The sequence below is a fragment of the Podarcis bocagei genome (assembly GCF_964188305.1).
Source record: "Podarcis bocagei genome assembly, chromosome: 4".
NCBI classification, from domain to species: domain Eukaryota; kingdom Metazoa; phylum Chordata; class Lepidosauria; order Squamata; family Lacertidae; genus Podarcis; species Podarcis bocagei.
The window spans coordinates 18,114,270-18,133,358 of NC_138128.1; the positions used below are offsets into that span (position 1 = coordinate 18,114,270).

The 19,089-nt window shown below is 45.6% G+C and overlaps 1 protein-coding gene and 1 long non-coding RNA gene across 5 annotated transcripts in view; one reads left to right on the forward strand and one right to left on the reverse strand.

Moving 5' to 3' along the window:
• LOC308585209 overlaps positions 1-19,089 on the reverse strand; it is a 493,513-nt gene that overhangs the window by 212,106 nt on the left and 262,318 nt on the right. The window lies entirely within an intron of this gene.
• WDR49 (WD repeat domain 49) overlaps positions 1-19,089 on the forward strand; it is a 116,389-nt gene that overhangs the window by 51,636 nt on the left and 45,664 nt on the right. For all 4 annotated transcript variants that reach the window (XM_081190056.1, XM_081190058.1, XM_081190055.1 and 1 more), the window contains 2 exons: positions 11,864-11,994; positions 14,384-14,482. In XM_081190056.1, coding sequence (XP_081046182.1) covers positions 11,864-11,994; positions 14,384-14,482 — 230 coding nt within the window. The remainder of the gene's footprint in view (positions 1-11,863; positions 11,995-14,383; positions 14,483-19,089) is intronic.

Below are 19,089 nucleotides of genomic sequence, written 5' to 3' on the forward strand. Positions count from 1 at the left end.
GGTCTGGAAATTAGGGTGAGATGAATTGCTTTTTGTGCATATTTCTTTTCCTTTGAAATTATTTTTCTACAGGTCCAGAATCTTCCTCCCTTCCCCCAGTCTTTCTCTCTCTCTCCCCACCTACAAATTCTCACTTGCTATAGTGGAAAATAGCTTAGATGAAGACTGTCAGAGAATTCCGACATAAGCAGAAGCAGGAATGGAAATTGCTAATATTTTTTTTTAATCCGTTCCATGTCCAAAATGGAAATCAGTACAGCAGATATTAGTATTTGCTGTTGCTGCCTTTAGTTCCAGAACAATATGTAATTGATTGCCTCTCTCCCATTTGCGTTCTGCTTCCTTTACAAGGAAATTAATGAGGTGGAATAAGAGGATGGTGATAGAACTTACATAATAAATTATGTACATTATGTAATTTCACCACAGTGGGCAGAGAGATAAATAACATAGTGTTTGGCAGAAGTTGAACTGCAGTAGAACAGAAACAGTGCTGCATGCAATTAACACAGTGCTGAACAGGAAATGATTCCTTCTTACATCCCTAGCTTTGGGCCCAGAGACCAAAATTCTCCTTTCCCATCACCTCTTTCCCACTGCAGCATATTTTGTCCCCCACTAAAAAGCCAGTTCTGATGGCCAGGCACCCTTCAGCAAGTTTTGAGCTGTAGCTATGAACAAATCTGTCAATTTTTATTTCTCTCATTTTTCCAGTCTTAGCTTCATTCCTCCATGTTTCTTCATCAGTTCACATTTTTTAAAATTGAATAAGTCCTCATGAAAATCTATCAGCATCTGAGAGCTCATTTATTGTCATACATACATTTTTGCCTAATAAAACACTTTTTTTGTATGTTATTTTCATTAATATATGCCTTTTTATACATACTTCCTCCCATTGTGCACATTTTTCTGGACATTGCTTCTCTGGGAAACTGCACTTCAAAATTTGGAGAAGTGCAAATTTCTCAGGATGGCTGCATTTCAGTTCATTTCTTGTTTGGGGAAGTTTGAATATGCAAAGTGAGCCAAATTCCCCTCCCTAATGGGATATTGTGGAGAAGAAGCTTTAGAAGGTAGAGCGTGGAAACCAGAGTCTCTCTATTCCTCTGTCCCCCACACATACACACACATTAACAAAATATTGTGGAAGAGGTTCTTTGTAGCCAAGTCAGTGCTATTTACAGAACCAACATTATGAGACAACAGAGCTTAGAAAGCCAAGGTTGTCTCCATTTATTTTACAAAGTCTGTGTAGCTGCTAGTTACCCAAACAGAAAGGTTATCACTGAGGTCTATACCTTACCTTAGTCACATGATAATTGATTGTGCTTATCGTTTGATAAAGTGGATGCATGGAATGGCTCTCATCAGTTATTATGGGTTATTGGGCTGGCCAGTTACCGAACAGATGCCGCACTGATAGGTGATGACTATCAAGTGTCTTCTATCACCTGTGCATAAATTGAAGATCATCCTTCCGTTGCTTTTCTCCGCCGAAGGGTACTGCATTCATCTGATAAAGCAGCTCTCTTCATAGCAATTAGCTACTTACTCCACACCACCAAACGATCACACAATGGTTGCACTTGTTGAACATGACACTGGGAATCGGCTCAAAACAGGGACAAAGTAAAACACTGTTCAAAGATTTAAATGTACTTTGAAACTGTAAGTGGTGGGCCGTCCCTATCATTGGGAAAAGTGTGGCAGCCACCTCAGGTGGCAGAAGCCAGGGGCAGGGGAGCAGCAACAAAAAAGGCAGTGCTGTGTGTGCCACATGGTCTGCCCAGCACATCCTCAGCCAATCTCTTGCCCTCAGGTGTGGTGGAGGACATGACAACATTAAAAAAATATTTTTCTGGTCAGCATCTGTTATGTGTATTGGGGGGGCACCATCTTGTCACCTCAGGCAGCAAAATGTCTTGGCCTGGCCCTGGTAGCTGGTATCTTGTAGCCATGAACTTTCATTAGGCAAAATTCTGCTTCATCCAATATAGGAAGCGGACTGAGAAGGAGGCTAGTGCAGCAAATAGGGATGTCAGAGAATTCTGGCAGAAACAGGAGCGGAAATTGCCCCATTACTCACCCATTTCCAGAGCAAAAATCAGTTCAGCAATGGGATTCACGTTCATTGTTGCTGTTGCTTTCATTCTCCAAATGGTTTGTAATTGCCCCTAATTTGGGGGGGGGGGCAAATGCTTTCAGCCTGTAATTGGTGTGTAAACCCACCCATTTGCATTATGCTTCTTTGCATTTACATGCAAAAAGAAAGTTAAATCCCTGTGATTTACAAAATTAATTACGTAAGTGGTATAATTCTGTCAAAGTGGAGATTGAGGCGAATAACGTAGTTTTGGGCAGAAGGCGAACTGCAACAGAGGTGAAACAGTGCTGCATGTGATGAATACAGGGTGGAATGGAAAACGATGCCTTCTTATACCCCTTGCAGTAAGTACAGTTATTGGAAATTTATTTTGTTCTGTCACAGGCATGGGCTGGCCAGTAATCACATAGTTCAAAGATGTAGTTAACTGTTAGCAAAAATACAGTCTCCACAGTCTTGGTTGAGGGTCAGGCCTAATGAGCAGAGCAGCTCATTTCCCATTGACTTTCCTCTGTGAAAATCAGTTGCCAAGACTGAAAGTTTCCACTCCTCACATCCATTTAAGTTCCCTCATCTCCAGGCTTTCCCCAAAACAATTGGAGACAGTGCCTACGTGCAGCCGACCTCTTCTTCACCCTTTTCATGCCTCCTCTGGTTCTGAGAGACAAAGCAGGAGGGAAGCTTGTAGCAGCAGGAAGGGGAGACACCTGTGAGTCTTCGCGAGATGACTCATCTCTGCCTCTTGGCCTTCTTCCACCCACTCTCCTGCTTCAGCTTCTACCTCTGATTCTTGACTTCCGTCTGCCACAGACTCTCCCTGCTCTTCTTGTTACCTCCTCAGCTTCTGTCCTCTTCCTAGTCCTCTCCCTCTTCTCCCTGTACCATTTACCATTGTCCCACCACCACTTCCTGGGCTCTGAGCCTTCTTCCATTGGTGGTTCTCCAGCTGGTTTCTCCCACCATCCCTCTGCATCCAACCAGTTCATGACACTAACTCTCCCTGCACTCCCATGCTCTGCTGGCAAGTACTCCTGCCAGAAGAGGTCCCACTCCTTTAAACAGATCCAGTCCTTTTTTCGGGGGGGGGGGAATGCAGGGGTACGCATACCCATAAACATTTTGTGAATCTAACAGGAGAAGAAACTAAAAATTTTAAATTTTAAAGTTTCTTCTCTAGCACGGTGAATCGTCAGTTCTGTTGAATAGCATGATGAATTGTCAGTGAATTGTCAGTTGCTACCCCTCATTTCCTGTCCCTGTGTTTCCTGACTCTCAGATGGAAGCGAGCGTTTAATGTGTGAATTAGGAGTTGGAATCTACCACGGTGATTGGTCAGTTTCATTGTTACCACCTCCAATGGCGGCTTCATTTCCTTTCCCGGTGATTTTCTTGAGTCAAAATGAGAGTACCCCTAAACATTTTTTAAGGAAAAAAGAGCACTGAACAGATATCTCATGGGTGGGTTTGAAGAGTTGAGCAGTGTTTCTCAAGGCTATGGAGTCAATCTGGGGGCTTCTAGTTGCTGACCACAAGTATAGAGGAACAGAGGCGCAAAGACTCCAAACAGCAAAAGAAAGAAGGAAAGATAATGAGGATGCAAAGAACACATCCTGGTAAGTGCTAAAAATAAAGACACTACATAATCTAAATCATCAGTTCATGAATATTAAACCTGAAGGAAGTGCACAAACAAGTGGGAAGCGGTCTTTTTATAGGGAAGAGACTGGTGGGTGATGTGTAGAGTTACTGCTGCCATTGCTCATTAGTCTCTATCTGATTCCAGACATGACACATTTGTGTGCACTTTCTGTTTCCCTGAATGTCCCATCCAACGTCTTCCGCCTAATTGGAAGATGCACAAGTTGTCCGTCCATCATGAACTTGAACATCTTTTAAAGGATGAGAGGGGAGAACGAAAGCGGGCAAATGAGCTGCGAAACGCAGTGGGACAGGAAGTGTGAGGCACTTACGGTTATGCTATTAAAAATTCATAATAAGTAAACAAGGTGCCTAGAGGTTTTCAGTCTTTAAAATCTCCTGTAGCATAGCATGACTGCGTGATGATATCAAAATCTGGGTTTTCTCCCCTCGAGCCTGTTCTGTCTGATACTGCTCAGCTGTGGACCCTGGCTTCTCCTCATTTCTTCTGAGCAAATTCTATTGGCACGGGAAATAAAAAATCAATGTAAATATGCTTAAACAGAATGGAAAATGGGAGCAGTGCTGGTTGCTCTACAAAGCCTGCTTTAGTCAGGATAAGTGTTGTGGTTTTATAAACTATAGATTAGGCAGGATTAAGGGGATAGAGCCTCTCCTTGCTGATCTCTACTCTCTCAGCAGAGTGACAAAAATATATATCCTTATTTCAAGGTACTGTTCTTTTTCTGCAAGCCCTTAGTTCCAGGGGGAAAATACCGGTACATCCTGAATATGACTCTGAGGTAACCAAGGCAGGAGAGTGTGAACGCCTTATCCATATTCTATTGCATTCAGACACAGCAAATTAACTCTGTGCTGTCTCTTAGAGACAAATCAGCCCCCTGCCCCCCAGTCCTATGTCTCTCTCTTCCCTTGGGCTAGGATGGGGATTGAGAACTTCAACTTTGTTTGAAACAGGGAAGTCTTCAACAGGCACCCAGAAAGACAACAGAGATGTAGGATATGCAAAAGGTCGAAATTTCAACAAGTAGGGGCCGCTGATTCTGATACCATACAGGATACTTTCTAATTAGGCGGTATCTGCAGAATACCTTCGCCTGCAGAGGGTATCCTCTTTGAGGGACGCGGGTGGCACTGTGGTCTAAACCACTGAGCCTCTTGGACTTGCGATTGGAAGGTTGGTGGTTCGAATCCCTGCGATGGAGTGCAGCGGCAGAGCATAATGCCTGCGCTGCCCAGAGTGGGTGTGCTCCCGAGGGGGGAGTGACACGGAGGGTGCGCTCCCACACGCCACAGTTCAGGGCAGGAGAGGGACGGGGAAGCTGCTCCTCACTCTCCTTCTGCTCTCTGCAGCCGGGTCAGACATGATCTGGCAATGGAGCTGTTGCGGCTGGGTGTGCTTTGCCATGGCTGAGGAGGGCTGCTCTCTGTCGCTGAGTCAGAAGAGCTGCTGCCGCCGGGCGCGAGGTGTGCGGCCCACTCGCCTGCCATTTTGTCACCCCCCCTCAGTCATGACACCTGGGGAGCACCGCACCCATAGCACTCCCTTCCTACACCTCTGATGGAGTGAGCTCCCATTGCTCTGTACCAGTTCCTGCCAACCCAGCAGTTCGAAAGCACACCGGTGCAAGTAGATAAAAAGGTACTGTTATGGAGGGAAGGTAAACAGCATTTCCATGCACTCTGGCTTCCACCATGGAGTGTCTCCTCACAAGCCAGTGGTGCAGCAAGGCTTTTGTCAAGGCTCTTTGAGGTTTCTGGCACCACACATGGATATGCATGACTTGAACATGTATAAATTGGGGTGGGGGTTACCTGTATAAGCTTTTTAGGTATCCTGGGTCCCAAGTTGTATGAGGCTTTACCAGCATCTTGAAGTTTGCCCACCAACTGGATGATTTTAGAAGAGAATTAGACAAATTCATGGAAGATAAGGCTGTTTGGTTGGTCACTGTGAGAACAGGATGCTTGACACTGGAAACAATGGGAAGGATGTTCCCTACACCAGCTCCAGAGCTGGCATAGACTTATCTTCTTTGGCGTATATTAGAGGGCTGTAAAGGTCCAACTTGGTATGCCGTCAAGCTAGGGCCACAGAGGTTTCCATGGCAGTAAGGAGGGGATCTACAAGGTCAGGTCTCTCACTCTAAGTGTGGACCTCTCTCTGCACTCTTGGAGAGAGAGATCAGCTCTGGGCCTGGGTGCCTGGGACACTCTCCCTCGGCCAGAGCTTAGGTCCCTGAACGTAGGTATAATGTAACCACATTTTATGGTGTGTAAGAACCAATAAGGTGGTACGTGGGTGGCGCTGTGGGTTAAACCACAGAGTCTAGGACTTGCCTATCAGAAGGTCGGCGGTTTGAATCCCCGCGACGGGGTGAGCTCCCGTTGCTCGGTCCCTGCTCCTGCCAACCTAGCAGTTCGAAAGCACGTCCAAGTGCAAGTAGATAAATAGGTTTCCGTGCACTGCTCTGGTTCACCAGAAGCGGCTTAGTCATGCTGGCCACATGACCCGGAAGCTGTACGCCGGCTCCCTCGGCCAGTAAAGCGACGACCTCAGAGTCGGTCACGACTGGACCTAATGGTCAGGGGTCCCTTTACCTTTTAAGAACCAATAAACCAATAAACCAATTGGGTCTCCTGTGGATAGTTGTGGAATCACTTGGGGTGGGGCAGGGAAATAGATTCAAAACCTTTCAGATTTTGCACTTTCACAGAACATTTTCCAGTTCTCACTGGGTATATTGGATTTGCCCCCCAGAGTATTGTGCCAGTCAGGTCTGTCTTCCTTTTTCTCCCTGAAGGAATAATTCATAAGGGATTGCCTCAGGGCAGAGGTGTTCTCTGTTTGCGCAGACTTGAAAAGCAGAACCACCTCAGACTGGCTACATGCAGTTTAGAAGCAGAGCTCCCCGTAACATTGATCTAAAAATATATTTCCTAACCCTCTTTTGACTTTGAAGTCAAGCACATTTAAATAGGTATTTTTAGAAATAAAAAAAGACACAGGAATACGCTGGTGATGGGCGAATGGACCACTGAATGTGTGGGAAGGGGGAATTGCTCACACTGTCTCTGCATTCTGGTGTGAATTAAATAGCCTTGCTAGGTCCCAAGTTTTGGGGTTCAATTTGAAGGCGTCAGGGTGGCAAGTTTAAATCTCAGCACCCGTCAGTCTCAAATTACTCATTTTTGACACCTTGATATAGGGTTTTTTTGCAACAGGATGATTTTTTAAAAACACTACTTATCCTAAAATAGAAAACGTTGCCATGAGAGGCTCCCTCCACCTCTTCAGTATTTTCACAAGTTTTCCATCTTTCCAGGAATGGAAAGTTGGGAAGAAATACTTCCAAATGAAGAAAGGCTTTACAATGAAATTTTTGATTTGGAGGTCCAGATCCAGATTGGGAACCTGGTGTGTATGGAGTTTGGGGAAACTTTTTGCCCTGTGCTACAGTTAGCAACCATGGGGGCTTTGATCGGACTGGAGACTACAATAGGAGACAATTTTTTATTTTATTTACTTGTTCCATAAAATTCTTATACCACTTTATTGTAACCCCCCCCAAAGCAGTTCTAATCTCTATACCAGCATCCTAATCCCCACAAACATAGGCTGTGTGGTACAGTGGTTGGAGTATGGTCAAACCTCGGTTGTCGAATGTTGTTGTCAGTTGTTCCGAAACATTCGACAACGGAAAACTGTAAGCGGAAGCCTCAATACAACAGGGAAACTCAAAACGGAAGCTGCATAGCATGTTCGCCTTCCGAAAATCATTTGAAAACCAGAGCAGTTACTTCCGGGTTATCGGCTTTCGGGAGCCAAAATGGAGCTGTTCGAGAACCGAGGTTTGACTCTATTGGACTAGCACTTGGGAGACCAGCGTTCAAATTCCCAGTCAGCCATGAAGCTCTCAGGGTTTGCGCAACTTGGAGAAAAAGGAACTCCTTTCTCACTGAGTTCCATGGAGGAAAAGGTGGGAGATAAATGCGGTAGATAAATAAAAATGAATATATTAGAATACATTCACACTAAAATGCGGAAGACTTTTTATGAGACTATCTTTTAAAAAAGCAAATTGATGTGGAAATATGGAGAATTTAATTTTAGATTGGAAAAATGAGAAACCGAGAGAAACCAAATTTGACAGATTCACCCATCCCTATTATTATCCTCTGTGTTGTGTTCGTGGTTGTTAAAAAACCCCAAACCTGTGTACTTCTTGGGTTTCTTAAGAACTCCACACTTCTTCTTCTCTCTTTTTGATTCTGCCCATCCCCTCCAATGCAGATTTTAATTAGGGAAAAAAAGGTGGGGGAGAAATCAACACTGCGGCTCGTCATAACACTGCCGTGAGAAGACTGGCACAATAATTATCCCCCTTGTCTATTAGTACGGTCGGAAACAATGCGCATTGCACTGGAGACAGCTTTGCCATTATGTTTTGGCAGCGAGGAAGTATGATTGAACTATAATAGGCGAAGGATGAGAAAATCCCAGAATGACACTTACAATGCAGTTTCTATAACAATGCCTGATACAGAAAGGGGGAGAAATAGAAACAAATGATTAAAATATTCCATTTCATGTTGCGAAGATATGTATCAATGTGCTATATTTTCTTTGCTTGAGGGTTAGTCACCCCTCCCTTTTTTTATTACTGGCTCTCTTTCCAAAGTTTGGGGGATTTCACACAAATTGCTTTATTTGAATAAGGAGAGATGAGAATGGAGGGTGAGATAGGCACAGAGACCAGGAGGTTGGAGGGGGATGGAGATCCTAAATTAGATGTGCTCTGCTGTGTCGTGATGACACCACAGAGAAAAACAGACGCTGGTATTTGGAGTGGGCTTTGACATCTTGACTCAGACACTCAAGATGTCAAGTTTCCTTTGAAAAAGTCAACAGCACGACCCACTTTTTATCATCTCATTTACCTCCTCCAAGGGCAAGGTTCTTGGGCCTCCCCATTTGTCCAGGCAACAACCTTGTGAGGTTTGTTTGGCTAAGAAATGGCCCCAAGTCACCTTACTAGCTCGATGACCAAGTGAAGATTTGGACCCTGGATTCACTGGTCCTGATCCAGCAGTCTAAACACTATGGTGCACTAAATTCATACTCAGGGAGTGTGAGTAGCCTGCCTATGGCACTCTGGGAGATATGTGGGTCTGCAGGATGGCTTGGTAGCCCTGCAGGTGAATCTTCTCCAGCTTGAGGGTCAAATTCCCTTGTGGGACCAGAGACAAGAGTGGGTGGTCCAGTGGATGCAAATTTTACCCTTTGTGCCTTTGTGCCGTAGGCTGGTTTCTACACACTCACATACATATGTCCTCCATCCATTGTCAGAATTCCAGGGTGCATTGCAGCCAAGCAAAAAACCTCAAGGAGGGTGTGGCGTTTGCCTCCTAGGTGGGTCATAAGGAAAGGGTTAAATGAGTGTGATGTGATTGGCCAGTGGAAACTGATAGGAGGAGTTAGAGTGAGAGTTGGTGTTGTGTGGATGTCAGTTGAGAGTTGGGAGTTGGAGAAGGAAGAGGAAGGAATAGTCTCTGGGTTGGTTGAGTTGTGTTGTGAGAGAGTGAGAGGAATTGTTAGGTGGAGTCAGATAGTTAGTTGGGATAATCAGTTTGAAGTTGTTAGGAACATTGGGTCACTAAAGAAACTAAGATTAAGAAACTGCCAAGAAAAAATAACTGAAACCATAAGCTTGTTCATACCTATAAAATAAACTTGATTATTTGTTAATGTTAACAACTGTCTGGACTCCATGTGTACCCATGAGAAATGGGTTGGTGGCAGCGAAGAAAGCAATCATAATGGTGGTGCAGGGTCAATAGACTGTCAAATGTCCGGGGACCCTGTGTGATCGCCACAGAGGGTGCAAAGCAGGGCCAGAAAGGAGCATAGCTTGGGAAGTGTGTGTGTGTGTGTGTGTGTGTGTGTGTGTGTGTGTGTGTGTTTGTGTGTGTGTCATGAGGAGAGCCCCAGGTGACTGCATCTGGCATGAAGTTCTCTATCTCTGCTCTATAGGAGAGGCAGATGGGTGCTATGAGGAATGCATTGTCAAAGCAGGCCTGGCCTATGGATGAGGCAAGGTGGCCTCGGTCCTGTATACCTGAAGGAGCGTCTCCACCCCCATCATCCAGCCTGGACACTGAGGTCCAGCGCCGAGGGCCTTATGGCGATTCCCTCGCTGCGAGAAGTGAGGTTGCAGGGAACCAGGCAGAGGGCCTTCTCGGTAGTGGCACCTGCCCTGTGGAACGCCCTCCCAGCAGATGTCAAGGCAATAAACAACTATTTTACTTTGAAAATACAACTGAAGGCGGCCCTGTTTTTCATGTCTGATGCCGTATTGTTTTTAATATTCGGTTGGAAGCCACCCAGAGTGGTTGGGGAAACCCAGCCACATGGGTGGGGTATAAATAATAAATATTATTAGTAGTATTATAAGGTGAGGCACCTGCCCTGAGTGCTGGAAGCCCAAGAGGCAATGCCCATGCAGGCAGTGGCACCAGTTTCTGGTGAGGACTCACAGAGCATACAAGATTTCAGTGAGATCTTGTGAGATCTTGTGCTTTGCAGGCACTGCCACACAACACAGATGATAGAGGCATGGTGTCACCAGTGGTATGGCAGTGGGGGGGGGACAGCAGTGGGAGGGATGTAGCATGTTCTGGTTTTGAAATGGGACACACCTCCCCTGTGTCAAGGACTCAAAGAGTGGCATGCTATGGGGATATCCCTTCCACCAGCATATCATCCAACTTTTGAAGAACCCAAACTGGGATGTACATCTTTTCGCATGCACTCCTGGGTGAGTCACATGACCCGCACCTTGCTCTTGCCCTCCCAAAAGTTCTTTTTCTGGGGGGGGGGGGGTAAGAGCACAGCACAAGAGTGTGTGAGATTGTGGCACCCAAGATAGCTGCCATGGTCACGTGTGAAAAAATGTCCCATTTCCCCCCGGAGCATTTAGCAGGTTTGCGCCAGAGTGTGCATATAGATTATTGCCTGTCTGTTAATATCTCAGAAACAAGAGTAGGAAATGAATGTTCAGGGCTGGGGACTTTTCATAATGCACTGAGCCTCCCCCGTAGCTAGTAGAGGTATTATGCGCGATATGCAGATTTGCTTAGTTAAAATTGTTTTCACAAGTGACAGAATTTGACTCTACTCGGCATGGCATTTGCTTCACTATTGCACCCCCACCCCCGGCCATGCAACTGTGTGCAGATTTGACAATAGGCATGGGAGAAGGTGCAATGCAGTAAAGGAGGCTCTTGAGCAGCGATGGGGAACTACCGAGTTTTTTGCTTTATAAGATTCACTTTCTCCCTCCTAAAAAGTAAGGGGAAATGTGTGTGCGTCTTATGGAGTGAATGCCAGAACAGCAAGAGGGATTGCTGCTTTCCCTGCGCAGCGATCCCTCTTGCTGTTCTGGCTTCTGAGATTCAGGATATTTTTTTTCTTGTTTTCCTCCTCCAAAAACTAGGTGCGTCTTGTGGTCTGGTGTGTCTTATAGAGTGAAAAATACGGTATACCGCTCCAGCAACCATCATCCCTGACCATTGATCATGGGCCTAATGGGATTTGGATTCCAACAGCTGTTGCAAACCCAAAGGTTCCCCATCCCTGCTCTAGGTGAGAGCTTCCTGCCCCTACAATTAGTTATGATTCTTGGGTGCTAAAGCAAAAGTGTCTTCCCTTTACAGGCTCCTTTGCCATGCAAATTGCAAAGCTCATACCAGCCCTGGGGAATAAATTAGTCTGCAGTTCTGGATATCTGTTAACTATGTGGACCTGTATATGCACAGGTTGTGTCTCCGTCTCACCTCTGCTCATCAGTGGGAAACCCTGTTGAGATTCAGGCTTGGTTTCTTTGACACTCCCCATTTCCAAACTTTTCTCTATATACGCTTGAGGACTAGCACTTTTACCTTTGGAATAAATAAAACATTTCCGCTCCTCTGGAATCCGTCTTCTGCTGCAGGCACCTGAACCTGAGGGATAAACACAGAGCCTCTGCTTGGAAAATGAATTGTGACTTTGGAGTTCACTCTGGCTGCTTTGTTTGCTCTTGTCTGTCTCATTAGGACAATTACTGTCTTCCGCCTGAGCAGCTTGACTCAGTTTCTGGTTCAGCCTTCGGAATGGAAAGGAGGAGCTTGGCACCAGGACGACATCTTATGTGCGGCGTTTCTGCCCCCGCAGACTCTAGTTACAGGTAGTGGAACGTTTATTGCCCAATAGATCATCCTGAGATTAGCAGTTGGGTCCGCCGTCATCTATACGCATGGCTAGAGATGATCCTGCCCAGCCTGGCTTAGCTACTCAGCTCTTGGCAGAGCTGAATTACTTACAAGACACAGACAAATGACATCTTTTAAGAAGCAGACAAAGAAAGTGTGTCATCAAGTGTGTCATGATGGGATTGATACTCCACCTCCTCCTCCTCTGCATGGGATTAGGCAGGGAAAGCTCCTACCAAGTCAGTGGAATGAGATTCATAGAAGATGCCCAGGTGGGTCTGGATGTTGCCAGAGAAGATCAAGAGAGAGGTGTGGGACCCCTTTTTGCTCAGGCTGAAGCGTTTTCCTAACTTGGAATGAGCATAGGTCAGGGGTTCCCAACCTGTGGCCCATGGAGGCCGTTTAACCGGCCCATGAGCTGCCCTTGAACTGAGCTGCCCACTTGGCGAGTCCCTGCACACTGCGCTAAACCAGCATGGCGCGGGGACTCTCTTCTGCTGCTCCAGAAATCACTTTTGCCCATGCCCAGACATCAGAAATCACGTCCGCACATGTCCGTGGTGCTGGAAATCGCTTCTGTGCATGCCCATGTGCAGGCACGATTTTCGGCGTCTGAGCATGCGCAGAAGCGTTTTCCGACGACGCAGACATGGATCTCTGCGGGATCTCCACAGGAGTGATCCAGCCCATGCCCAGTAAGCCTTGCTGACTGCTGGCTTAGGTTTTGTCACATGGCTTATTGACGTTCAATAAGTTTGGATCAGGTCTAGTTGAACATTCTTATAGCCCGTAGTCAATGGTGGTGGAGAGCAATCAAAACTCTCCACCAATGGTTGGTTGATAAGGGAAAATGGGGCACTGCCCCACCAACCTCAGTGTGCATTCAGCGCTGCCTCACCCTGCTTGCCAGGCATACAACCAGATGAGGGGACAACCTTGGATGCAGAGTCCTAGTTTCCACCTTGTAGAACTCTGCAACGGGGAGGAGGAAGCAAAAACTCGAATTAGCTGGCCCCACCTGTCATTGGCTCTGAATCCAGCTACTGTTGGACTCCTGGACTTCTGCCCTACCAATCACAGTGAGCACTAGCCCCCACTGCTCTCTGCTTGACAACCCACAATTTTGGGATGCCCAGTTTAGTGTTACTACAATGTGCCTACCCTCCCCCCTCAGGCCCATAGGTTCTCTCTTTCCCCTCATTTGTGGTGTGGCTGTGAGAAGGAGTTTGGAAGCTCACTGGGTTTGAACTCGACAACCCATCTGAGCCCAACAAACAGTGGTTAATCTTAACTATGGTTAGTGGAAACAAGCCAACTTCAAAAGTCACCTCCACCTAACATGCGAAATCAATATATGATCTGAATTGTTGAAGCAACTAAGGGGGCAAGGCAGTAGGAGGGGATGGATGCAGTTTTTTTTTGAAAACAATAGTTTTTAAATATAAAAAACTATGCTGATATGATTGTTTGGTTTTGCCCTCACCTTCAAATAAGAGCCAAGCAAGTCACAATGTGGCCAGCTCAGCTTTAGAATTTAAAGCTCCTAATCACTCACTGGGCAGAATCAGGCTACAAATGGTCCTAAGATGCTCTCTGTGATGGACGCCCCATTGGTTAAACTTTATCCTTTCTTGTCAACCTGCTGGCAGGATCAGGATGTATCCCAAGTATTTGATGATGTGTCTTGAAATTGAAAGCTGCAACAATGCCTCTCCTGGGAGTATGGGCCACGACCTCTTGCTTAAATGCTGAGTCAGCTGACCTGTTATATATTATAGATTCTCTTTGCAAATGAACCTGATGTTTGATCCAAAGTCAGTTGCTGTTCAGTACCTTTCGAACAGCTAAGCACAAAGAACAGTATCCAGCAAAGCAGATCTACTAATGCAATGACTTTTGACCGTACCACAGAACCTCCTTTCCCTGGGCCCGCTAAATCTGTTCTGGTGGTTCCATTGTGCAAGCTGGAATTTTTGTGAATCTACTTCATTAGATACTGCCCAAAGCTTGGAATCTGAGACAACTGAACGTTTAAGGGAAATGGCATTGAAATGTTCACCTGATAAGGAAAGCTGAATGCTGGAAACAGAAATCAGATGGGACAGTAAGATTGGGTGATACAAGGTATAGACTGTATGACTTAATTTAGCATCTGTATAACAGAATTTTATTTTATTTTCTTTGAAATCAGACCTTGCTGTTGTTCTAACAGCTCTGGCTTGTATTCCCCTGTGAAGCCACAAAAAGACATTGCATTTTCACAGCACATCCCCCACTTTAAAATAAAAAACTCACGTTACAAAATTTCATTTTTTATTATAGCCCGACTTTTAAAGTGCATCGACTTTTCATTGTCTATTTCAGGGAGTTCTGATGGTGACATTGTTGTATGGAATAATAGCACAGAAAGCGCCTGCTCTAAGCTGCACTTGAATTCCAGGAGATCACTGAAATCCAGCTCAGGTCAGCGTGAAACCATCATATAACCCAAATTTTATGAGAGCCAAAAAAAAAAAAAAAAAAAAAAAAGCAAGGGAAAAAAAGGTGCGGGGTCTCTGTAGAGATGGAGAGCACTAGGACCAAGGAGGAGTGTGATGGTTCTGCCTTCCTTAATTTAGGGAAGGAAAATAACATTGACCAACAAAACTGCAGGAGGAACCTTTATTTGGAGTTTTGTTCATGCAAGGAGCACCCAAGAATGTAACATTAGACCAGAGGGTCATCAACTTTTTTGGGCCAGTAGGCATATTGGGTGTATTAGTGCCAGTCACAAAATGGCTGCCATAGGGTGCAGCATAACTCAAAATGGCTGCCATGGGCTGTGGCATAGCACAGAAGTGTTGCTAATGAAACAGCAGAAAAAGAGACAGGGTCACGAAAATGGTGCAAGACCCTGCACCAGCAGCCTCATCAATGGGGAAAAGGCACCTTATCAGCTGAGCTTCATTCACAGGGGGAACCTTTTTGCATCTCTCCTCTGTCCAGAACAGATGGGGAAAGAGGGTGCCCCATCCTGGCCTCCAATGACATGTGGAGATCCAGTGACAAGTGGAGCAAGTTTAGTGTAGCAGGGAGTCTGATCCAATGCACTGAACAAGAAAATCCACAAGCCTCTTGAGCATTGTTTGTTTTTGTGGAGATATTTATTGAGACATTTTTCAGGCACTGGAATAGGTACTGGTGGGTACACTGCCACCCGCATGCTCCACATTTGCAACTTCTCCACAAAGCAGGAAACTGCCCACCATGGCCCTAGCTCTGAATGTACGGTTGTAGACCTGAGGCATCTTTCTATACCTTCCAGTGGAAGCTCGTTCCACAGAGGTGGACCAAGGCAGGTTAGACTGGAGCCATGCCTCTCCACAAACCTAGATAGTCACCTCAAGGGACATCCGCTTTATCCCGAGGGTGTGGGAGAAGCAGTGTGGAGAATACAGATCCCAGGATTCCCTGGGATAACAAGCTGCACATGGAGCTGATAATCTGCACTATCAGTCCAAGAATAATTTGACAAGTATCTGCCCCTGGTGCCAGGAGTGGTGGCAAAATGCTCCTTATCATATGGGCAGATGTTACAGACAATCAGTTCCCCGTGTGGTTGCAAAGCTGCTGCGAACAAGTTATCCACTTGGTAAATGATCGTTTGTTTTCACCCTCCTAGCACCCTAACTCTCTCATTCTGTGGGATCAACCAGGCTAGAAAAACTTTGATCTATGAAATCACTAACAATGAGTTCCAGCTCTGGGATTGTTTATGCCTTCGCTGCGTCAGAGTGACAAAGCGTCGGCAGCGAGGTTGCTCTTCCTTGGGATGGGGCTCGCTAATTCCCCATCGCTCTCAAGGCTATTGCTTCTGTTTATTGTCCCGGATCTACGTCAGCGTTTCTTTATATCATTACCTCCAGCAGGGAACATTCCCTTAATTTTCGCCTTCTTTTGGTGAGGGGTGATAAATAATTGCAGGCCACCCTCCCGGAACAGAGCCTGGCAGAGCTTGCCTGCCCCCCCTCCTTTGAGGCTGTTCATAACCTGAAAAATGTCATTTGGTTGAAAGTCTTCACACTCTAATGGTTATCATACATTAAGCGCTGTGCTAGCAGGCAATGCGTAATTGTTCCCTCCTCTACAAACCACAGCTTCCATAATGGGAGAAATACTGGCGGATAAAGTGGGGTGGGGGTGGGGGGCAGAAAGGGGCTGTGTAGCAGGGAGAGAAACTAACGTTACAGAGGGCTTTGACAAATCGTTTTTAAATGTTTCTTATTTAGGTTTCTTGACACTTCTCCCAAGACAAATTTTAAAAGGAAATTTTATATATATATATATATATATATATATATATATATATATATATATGCTTTCGTAGATTTTCACGGGTACAGGAATGCAGGTTTTGGTGTCTTCGGGTGTCTTCCCGTGTAAGAGTTGGGGTGTCTAGGCGACGTTTCGACGAGGTCTCACTCGTCATCTTCAGGCTGGTGCTTTCGGCTTCTTGTTACTGGAACAGAGCAGGATCTCAGTGTTTGAGTTCCTATAAATACTGTTGAGGGGGTGTGGTGTATAGCCTCCAACGTTCTGGGCAGAGAGGAAGTTCCCAGGTTAGTGTGTCTTTTCTTCTTTTGTTCATTAATTACTTGAGGGATATCTTGAGTGATTTCTTGAGTGATATTCTGAGTACCACTTAGGAGGGTCATTAGGTGTGGATTAGTTGCTAAAGCTTTCGTGTCTTGACCTCTTGACCTTGTGAAGAGTTTTTTCTGAGAAGATGGCTGTACTGCACTTAGTTGTGCTCTGGCTTGGCTTCGTGTATAGGGGCGAGCTGTGGTTTTGTGCCCTGTGCCAGCCAGATCTGTGTAGGGATTGCAGGGGGGTGCAGCATCCGGAGGTGCCACTATGGTTTGGCTACTGGATGGTGTCTGTAATTTATCTGTGGAGAGGGTCTGGGTTTGGGTCTGGTGTGGTTGATTGGAGATGGCGTTCTGTGTGCCTCTGGTTCTGGTGTCGGTTTTTGTGGGGAGGGCTATTTTCCAGATGTCTGGCAGGCGGGACGTATCGTCACGCTTGTTCATGTTGTGAGGGTGTTTCTCTATCTCGATGGCTTCCATGATTATTCTCTTGTGGTGGTGTTCCATGTTAAAGAGCGATTTGGAATCTGAAAAATTAATTTCGTGTCCTGTTTCTTTCATGTGTTGGTAAAGAGAGGAAGTTTTTTCTTCTTTTTTGACGGCATTCTTGTGTTCTGCGATACGTGCATTTATTCGTCTGTTTGTTTGTCCAATGTACGTGGCTGGGCAGACTTTGCAGGGTATTTCATAGACCCCTTGGTTTTCTAACTGGATTTTATCTTTGGGGTTTCTGAGGATATTGGCTATTTTTTGGTTGGTGCAAAAGGCTGTTTTGATATTGTGTTTATGGAGGATTTTGCTAATTTTATCTGTAGTGCCCTTGATATAAGGAAGGAGGGCCATGCCATTGTTTTCTTCTGTGTCTTGCTTTTTGGGGGGTGTTTCTTTTTGGATTAGCTTCGTAACCCTGTTTTGCTGGTATCCGTTGGCGATTAACACATTTGAAAGATTCTGTAACTCAGTTGTCAAGTGGTCTTTGTCAGCCAGGCGTTTGGTTCTGGAGATGAGAGTCTTGGCTACGGAGTTTATTTGTGCAGGGTGGTGGTGTGATTGTGCATGTAAGTAGCGGTTGGTGTGTGTTTTTTTCCGGTAGATAGTGTGTCCTAGGGAGCCATCAGGTTTTTTGTAGATTAGGACGTCAAGGAAGGGAAGTTGGTTGTTGGCTTCTATTTCCATAGTGAATTGTATTTTGGGGTGTTCCTCTCTTTACCAACACATGAAAGAAACAGGACACGAAATTAATTTTTCAGATTCCAAATTGCTCTTTAACATGGAACACCACCACAAGAGAATAATCATGGAAGCCATCGAGATAGAGAAACACCCTCACAACATGAACAAGCGTGACGATACGTCCCGCCTGCCAGACATCTGGAAAATAGCCCTCCCCACAAAAACCGACACCAGAACCAGAGGCACACAGAACGCCATCTCCAATCAACCACACCAGACCCAAACCCAGACCCTCTCCACAGATAAATTACAGACACCATCCAGTAGCCAAACCATAGTGGCACCTCCGGATGCTGCACCCCCCTGCAATCCCTACACAGATCTGGCTGGCACAGGGCACAAAACCACAGCTCGCCCCTATACACGAAGCCAAGCCAGAGCACAACTAAGTGCAGTACAGCCATCTTCTCAGAAAAAACTCTTCACAAGGTCAAGAGGTCAAGACACGAAAGCTTTAGCAACTAATCCACACCTAATGACCCTCCTAAGTGGTACTCAGAATATCACTCAAGAAATCACTCAAGATATCCCTCAAGTAATTAATGAACAAAAGAAGAAAAGACACACTAACCTGGGAACTTCCTCTCTGCCCAGAACGTTGGAGGCTATACACCACACCCCCTCAACAGTATTTATAGGAACTCAAACACTGAGATCCTGCTCTGTTCCAGTAACAAGAAGCCGAAAGCACCAGCCTGAAGATGACGAGTGAGACCTCGTCGAAACGTCGCCTAGACACCCCAACTCTTACACGGGAAGACACCCGAAGACACCAAAACCTGCATATATATATATATATATATATATATATATATATATATTTGCTTTCGTAGATTTTCACGGGTACAGGAATGCAGGTTTTGGTGTTTTCGGGTATCTTCCCGTGTAAGAGTTGGGGTGTCTAGGCGACGTTTCGACGAGGTCTCACTCGTCATCTTCAGGCTGGTGCTTTCGGCTTCTTGTTACTAGAACAGAGCAGGATCTCAGTGTTTGAGTTCCTATAAATACTGTGGAGGGGGTGTGGTGTATAGCCTCCAACGTTCTGGGCAGAGAGGAAGTTCCCAGGTTATTGTGCCTTTTCTTCTTTTGTTCATTAATTACTTGAGGGATATCTTGAGTGATTTCTTGAGTGATATTCTGAGTACCACTTAGGAGGGTCCATTAGGTGTGGATTAGTTGCTAAAGCTTTCGTGTCTTGACCTCTTGAGCTTG